We start from the raw sequence: 7,679 nt of genomic DNA on the forward strand, positions 1-7,679 counted from the left end.
CTCCCGCCGCCCGCCGCTCTGCTGCTTCAGCTCCGTAAAGTGATGGAAAGCTTATCAAAAGCCTGCAGAACTTCGCTCACCCATACAGCCAGGTCGTGGGAGCCTGGGAGCCACTACTGCAGCGTTACTAAATCTTTCCTAAAAACGGTAGCTGCCGCTTTCCCTTCCCGACTTTGGAGAAGCTCCTGAAAACGTAACTTGCAGGCATCCCTAGCAGCTGGTGAACGGAACGTGCCAGAACCGAGGAAAAACAGCGATTCCTACTTTTGTGTCAACACTAAAGGCCAGAAAAATGAACCCCAGCGCTGGCAGCTGAGTAATTTCTACCCTTTACCGCTCAGGATTCAGCCCAAGGGAGAGGTCATACAGAAAATTGCACTTCTCCTCCCCGGCCACACGATGTACCCAGCACACCGCGAACAGCCCGGCCTGACTGCAGGCACGAGCAGCCACACAGAGGCGGCTGTTCCCGGCGGCATCCTCCTCCAAAGCAGTGAGCCGTTGTTACCGGGGAGAATTCGGGCTGCGGCACCAGGGAAGCAAAGCGTAACCTCGACGACTTCCACTGTTGGTTGGAACCTGCAGTTTCGAGTTACGAATGCTTGTAGGCCTTCCTCACACTCTAGTAGGCTTAAGCACCTCCACCTAGTTAAAACTGTAGCATACCACGACAAAGAGAATCCCAATCTGCCTGACTGTGTGCACGTTTTGTGACACAGTAATGACAGCAGTTGCTGATCACAGTCCTGGGGAGATCTTCTGGAGTGGCTCTGACTTCTAATGTTGCTTCAGAACCAGTTTGCAACTCACCTGGTCACAAATTTGTTTAGCTTCGATATCATGACAGTAACTTCCAGCATGTGGAAATAAATTCCAGTTGCTAGGCTGCCTGCCCAGTCCAAAACTACGGGTATCCTCCTCAGTGTGGTAGCTCTACTCTGACATTCAAGGTGCGAGAACTCGCAAGAGCAGCAAAGCTGCAAACTTGCCAAGCTCTTTTCATGCAGATCACAGCTCACGAAACTCCCAAGAGGCATAGTGTACTTGTATGTCCATTTGAACACTCATAATGGGAAGACAGCAGAGATTTGATTTTCAATAACCTCATTTCACACTTATGTAAGATGACCTGACTCTTAAAACAGTGATACCACACAACCCAGGCCATCCATTTGATAGCAGAACAACATGGTCTTGTCTTTCAGCCTGTTAACTGACTCACAAAACACTTTCCTACCTGCATCTACCTGAAATGTAAAAGCATGGATGTGCCCAGATTGGCAGACAGTACCATGCAACACTTTATCTCTTTTGTTTGATGTCAATAACAATACCTAGCAAGCTCTAATGATGTCTAGATTGAGTCAACAGAGTCTCGGTCTAGTGCTTGACTCAGTTCTCATTAGAGATAAGGAAATCAATCCACACCTTTCCACAGGTCTGGTAAAGCTTTCAGCTGGTGAGGCACTGTAGTTCTGACAGCACTTACCCCAGAAAACCTGCTCGTTTCTGGCAGCAGCCATCCCTGTGTCCAAAGCTGACACTGACCAAGGTGCAAGAGCACTTCTCTGGTAGCTCACTGGTCCCACATTCCTCCAGGTATCACCTCACAGTGTCAGCAGGGAAGCAGAAAAAACAGAGACATGACCTTAGGATCAGATAGGCTTTTTTGGAAAGCATTACATTCATAGATTCCTAAAATTCACATCATTACAATTTTAAGTCATACAGTCTTTCAATTTATACTTCTTTCTTCTGGGCCTTGTGGTTCTTGTAAATTTGCACTCGTTTCTTAGTTCTAGGACCAGAATTTGGTGCCTGAAACAAACCAAAATACACTTATACAGTAGATTTTTTTATCAGGATTTGTGATATATTGCATAGCACACCTCACTGTAAGATGTACCCTGTGAGCTTTTAATGGAAGCGTACTAAAAAATACTTTAGTACCAAACCCAGGCCCTCAAATCTGAAGCTGTAACACTAACCAGACTGACCGTGTGTCAAATGCAAACTTACCTTAAACTCACCAGTGTATCCCAAAGGATTGCTCCATGACTTTTCTTACTTCTCAACCTCTCTCCAAAGAAGAAGGTCTGTTAGTTGACGGATCAGGCTGTCAGCCCGTTTGCTGCACAATAATGCATATCTCCAAAAAAAAAATACGTACCGTTCTGAGCTCCCCTGGAGCCCCTTTAGAGATGAGCGTTTGTGCACAGGGCTTAACAAAACATTACCCAGTGTAAATGGCCTGAGCTTCAGGGACAGGGCGTAAACGGAGCAATATGCGGTGAATTGGTGACATCAGCATGCTGGCAAAGCAGACCCAAAGCCTAAGTTACAAAATTCTCATTCAGGGGCATTTCCAAAGGAGTCACAGAGAGCTTGCTTGGGTGGCAGTATCAGTACAGAGCCCAGGATCCCAGCTCAGTATAACACCCAGCCACCCAGGGCAGCTACAAGTCTAGGAGCTCACCAAACAAAGGCCAAAACATGAATTCTATTTGGGGTGATTTTTATTTCAGATTGAGAAGCTACACAAAGAGAGAACAAGTAAACGTTTCCATGATAGAAGGGAAAAAGAGAGAGCGCCCTGTTGTGTCACCCTCCTAACGCAACAAACCATCTCAGCCTGAGCCACAGGACTGCCTTCTTCCCAGGCAGACAGGGAGAAATTTTACACCAAAGAGCAGCGTACTACACAGTAAACATCTGTAATATTAATCTACCCCAGGGTCACACAGCCCCAGCCACAGCAATATGGTCCTTTTTGCATATATGCACGTACATCTGGTCTCGGTAGATATTTAAAAAGCCGATACAGAGTCACACAGATCAGACCCATTGCTTTAAAGTAAGAACAGTTACAGAAGATCACAAGCATCAACACACCCACATGGTATATTCATTCAATGGAGTGGTTACTCCCAGTGCTTTCAGCACTAAGTTTTATCTGAAGGCAGGTACCTTTGTATCAGTAATACTGGATTGTACTGGAGCAGCAGATGGCAGTGAATTTCAGAGTTCATCTGTATGTCACTTTAATAAATTAATCAACCAAATGGCTCGGCATATAAAAATACAAGAATCCTCCCTCCTGATTAGAGTGATTTATGCTCTGGTAGAAATAAAAACACATACACATAAGAGCATCAGAGGCAGGATTGCCGACAGAAAACTTAGAGGATAAATAAGAGAAACTCACTTTCCCTGTCCCTGTTTCACACCAGGTCATCCTTGTTCTCCCTCCTGTCTGCAGGGATAACAGAGTCTCTTGCCTTTGGTGCATAGTTATATTGAAAAGCCAAAACAAGGCACCTTTAAGGGTAGTAAGGCAGATCATGCATCTCTGCAGCAGGAGACGCCTTGTGTCTTAGGGGTGGACCTGCTGGCCCTGAATCCAGAGGGCTCATCAGAATTGTCATCAGAACGAGTGGGTCTCAGTCTGCCATAAAGCAGCAGCAATTCAGGAAAGACCCACCTCCTGTTAGCAGAGGTACACACAGCTATCCATAGCGCTACGTATGGCCTCCATCCTGTGCAGCGCAAGCGTTGTGCATGACCTTACAGAAGTGCAGCCAGGATAGTAACAGAGAAAGTCTAATAAGACTATGTTCTTAAAAGACAGGAACATTCAGGGATGGGGAACACGCTACTTCCACGTTGGTCCTTGGGGAAGTAATGCCAACAGTGTGGGGCAGACCAGGGAGGCAGTCAAGGCTAACTTGGCAGCTTGGTCACAGCTATTGGACTGATTAGATATAAAATGCCATTAAGGTATTGCCTTGAAGTAGGTTTATTTTCAGTCCAGCTCTTCCTCCGAAGTTAAAATTGCCTTCATCGCTGCCATAAAAGGATGTGAGATGGTCTGTGTCCTCAGAGGAGGCCAGGATATGTTTAAGTTTAGCACAGGTACTCTAGAAGCCCAGTCCTGCTGCAGTCTCAGCAGATTCCAAGGACCACAGCAGAACATGCAAGAGGGATACAGAGAAAGAAAACTCAACCAAACATCAGGAAGCCTTGCTTCTACATCAACATGGCCATATAGAAAACACATTTTTCTTGTGGGAGGCACCAATTCATGAGAACATTGTGAGTACATAAAATGCCTCTAGCTATAGCCAACAAGTTTCAACTTACTGGGCATTTTCGACAACATAATCTTTTTAAAGGAGGACCAATTCATACCCCTAATGCTGCCAGGGAAGTGCCATTCCACCAGAAGTCCACAGGCCACTGAAAGCTTCATGAAATTAATGCACATCAACAAAGGACCTGGCTCATCCATTTTGTGGCATTCCTTCAGCTTCTTAAAAAGCTACAATGCGTACCAGTTAACACTTGGGGTACTTTTATGGTTAAGTACAAATATTTCTGTGGGAGCACCGGGGGATTCAGGCACGTGGAAACAGTTTCCTTCAGAAAAGACTCCTTTCTGCAGTGTGTAACAGAAATCAAGTAGTACTGACACAGCCTATGCAGTTTAACTTCAGTTCCTAAATGCACACCTGCAAAGAAGTGTATTATTTCTCAGAGTGCTGTTAACAGAAAGACCAAGTGAGAGCTACCTTAAGGAACAGCTCATACTGAACTTCTCTGTGCTCTCCAAGTCTTAAAACCACACCATTAAGTCCGCATTACAACAGGGCTGGCTCAAAATTCATTTCCTCACAGTGGTTCCTGTCAGCATGCTTGTTTGCCTTGCCTTTGGGAAGACAAGTATCAATGTCTCTCGAGCAGGACTTCAAGGAAGAGCAGCTGGCCTGCTGAAATGTTCAGAGCTATCACCTCCTGTTGCCTTTGAGATCAGTGCTCAAATCCAAGTCAGATTTCATAGCTGCTGAGGATGATGTACCTGTTGGTGCTGAGGCTCTTTGAATGGAAAAGTAGTTTTCCTTTTCTACTAAAAAAGTCATCCTAGAGAAAAGATAACTCTCCTACAGAAGAGTTCTCTTCTTCCATCTGCCAAAAAGATGAGTCACAATCCTGCACTAACATGCTATTAATACTATGATATCAATACCCAAATGTATTCATAAACCTCTAAATGTGGACCTTTATAGGGGAGATGACTGTTAGCTAACAATGGCCTTGGCTTCAGGATTTGAAGTCTGCTCCTAGACTGTCCGATGACTCAAGGAAGCATTTTCCTTTTTCTGCCTACACTCACTGCTGGAACTGTGAAATAGTGCCAGTCAAAAATGTAAGACTCCAAGAAGAGAATAAACACTCTGTTAACATTAACTTCCCAAGACAGTGCTCAGACGCAATAACAGGGAGCTATGAAATCCAAATAAGGCCCTCAATCACTTTTCATCTGACTTAAAACATTTAGTGGCAACTGTCACAGTGTATCGCCCAAGGTTTGGAAAAGTTTAAGACCATTTGCTTTATCCTTTTCCCTGTCCCCAGAAACCGAAGCAGCAAGTGGACATGGCTTTCACTGATGTGCCCATCTAGATAATAAGGTCTTCTTTGTCCTCATAGAATAATGGCTATCCGAGGAGCATACACTGAACTACACTGCAAAGAGGAATGTGGGTCAAATCCTGATCTAGAGCTGTACTGTTTATTTCTCTGTGATCATGGCCAGCAGCCAAGAGCAGCTTATCAGAGCCCCACGCTGATGCTTACTTGTTGCTCAGTGACAGTACACTTCAACAACACCAGCACTCGATCTCTGCCTGTCCCTGTAACACCTGGCCAGTTAGCAGGTGGGGATTTGCATCGTCCCTAATCCATGCAGGACAAATGCCTGCAGTCTTTTTGATGATATCCATATCAAAACACCAAGGGAAAGATGATTCCCTCAAAGCTTTAGCTGCTTTATCCATGTAATTACCCTATCCTGTCTGATCTGCCTGCCATTCTCATTTTTCTCCATCTTTTCCCCATACTGCCACCAAGATGACTAGTTTTGTTAGTTGAAAAGCTCTTCCACTGAAATTTGGCAGAAACTAAACTAACAAGGCTCCCCATTTAGGTATTGAATTCACTATGATGTTAGTTATTTTACCTAAGCCTGGATACTTTCATGGCATTCCAGAAGGATGGAAGGAGGCAGACAAAGCAGAGCAACTCACTGACACCAGTTCCCACTCTTCTTCCTGCAAATGCATACACTGGGTCTCCGGTCATCCAGTCATCTGTGCCAGCACAATGTAACTCTGACTTAATGATACATATTTCAATTACTTGATTCCTTTCAGACTTTTTAATAAGTTCATTATTATCCAAGATTTAGTGCTCTGTGTCTTAAGAGCACTTTACAAACACTGTGACTCACTACCCTCCACATTATTGTGCGTGAGAGAGTGGTACCTGTAAAGGTCATCTATAGAAATGAACTGCAAGCAGAGGATTTGTGCAACCTGCCTAATTCTGAGTTGTTCATCAATCACAGAAGCAGTCATTACAGGCAGGTCTGCAAGTACTTTAAGCTGCCCAGTTTAAATCCACAAAAACATGACATTTCTCTTTGGTGAGAGTTTGAGTGTTGATCCTTTGACTTCCTATCTGAAACATGTTGCTCATGACCTGTGAAGGAAAAAAATGATTTCCAACAGAAGAGTGCTTTTGAGGAGTTGAAGAAATGTGCAGTGCTCGCAGAAGACAGGACTGAAAATTCAGTCTGGAGTGTTGATCAGAGCTACAGATCTTTGCAGAAAGAAGCAGTGGTTTTGTACATTAGGCAAGCCCTTAAGGAAGCAACCTGCAACACATGCAGAGCAGGCAGTCACAAAGATACCAGGGCCTCTCACCTGACTAAAAACAGAAAATCTCTTTTCATCAAACTGCCCAAACGTCTGTTTTCACACACAAGAGAATTAATCTAAGAATGGTCACCACTGGGTCATGCCCATCTCTTGCTCCAGCCAGAGTAAATGCCCAGGGAAGAGCACAGCAACAGAGCAAACACGCACACAAAACCTATCCTGACAATCTCCCACTGTCCCCAGCTCAGAGCACGGCCTCTTTGGTAGTAACGTGGCTGCCCAGCAAAGACAAAGCAGAAGTTGTTTCACCAGCTGCTCCTGTACCCTGGCTGGCTCCCTGCTTCTGTTATGCCAAAAGGACACAGCTCTGACTGGCATATTGCTGCAGGAAAAGCCCCGTGTTTGACCCTGGTTTGTAGTTTGCAAGAGACATCCCAAGAGAGGTTTAAAGCCCTTTGCAATTACTGAATCTTGCAATGCAACTACCAGTGTGCCAGCAGGAACCCAGCTAAAGCTCTGCTCCTGGGAATACCAGGTCTACTGAAAATATTCTAACAGTAGCCCTGTTGCTGGCACCCTTCATTGCTCACTAGAGCCAGTCAGGCCTCAACAGCCATGTCTCACAGCACAGAGCAAGCACCTTTCTCAGGATGACAGATGCTGCTCAGCACTCTCAAAGCAACTCTCTAACTTACTAGGTCTCACAAACCCTTGGTGAGGTAAGGGCAAAATACATTCCTAAGGACCAGCTGAAGCTGGTCCAACTCAAAACTATGTCCACTGATCCATCAACACATAAAAATAGCTTAGGGAACTGCAGACAATGCAAGGAGATGAGTCAGTGGACTGATAAATCATGGAGAGGAAATTCAGTCCCAAGGAAGAAATTAGAGATGGTCCCAAACAGTCAAAGACACATCACTGAAATACAGAAGGTAAAAAAAAAAAAATAAGGTCTGAGAC

General features: G+C 44.8%; 1 protein-coding gene across 1 annotated transcript in view; it reads right to left on the reverse strand.

Moving 5' to 3' along the window:
* CEP68 (centrosomal protein 68) overlaps positions 1 to 1,651 on the reverse strand; it is an 8,910-nt gene extending 7,259 nt beyond the window's left edge. Inside the window, exon 1 of the mRNA XM_010706447.2 lies at positions 1,490 to 1,651. Within this exon, the coding sequence (XP_010704749.1) occupies positions 1,490 to 1,523 (34 nt within the window). The 5' untranslated portion in view covers positions 1,524 to 1,651. The remainder of the gene's footprint in view (positions 1 to 1,489) is intronic.
* Between the last annotated feature and the right edge of the window lie 6,028 nt (positions 1,652 to 7,679).

Source organism: Meleagris gallopavo, chromosome 2 (assembly GCF_000146605.3).
Source record: "Meleagris gallopavo isolate NT-WF06-2002-E0010 breed Aviagen turkey brand Nicholas breeding stock chromosome 2, Turkey_5.1, whole genome shotgun sequence".
NCBI classification, from domain to species: Eukaryota; Metazoa; Chordata; class Aves; order Galliformes; family Phasianidae; genus Meleagris; species Meleagris gallopavo.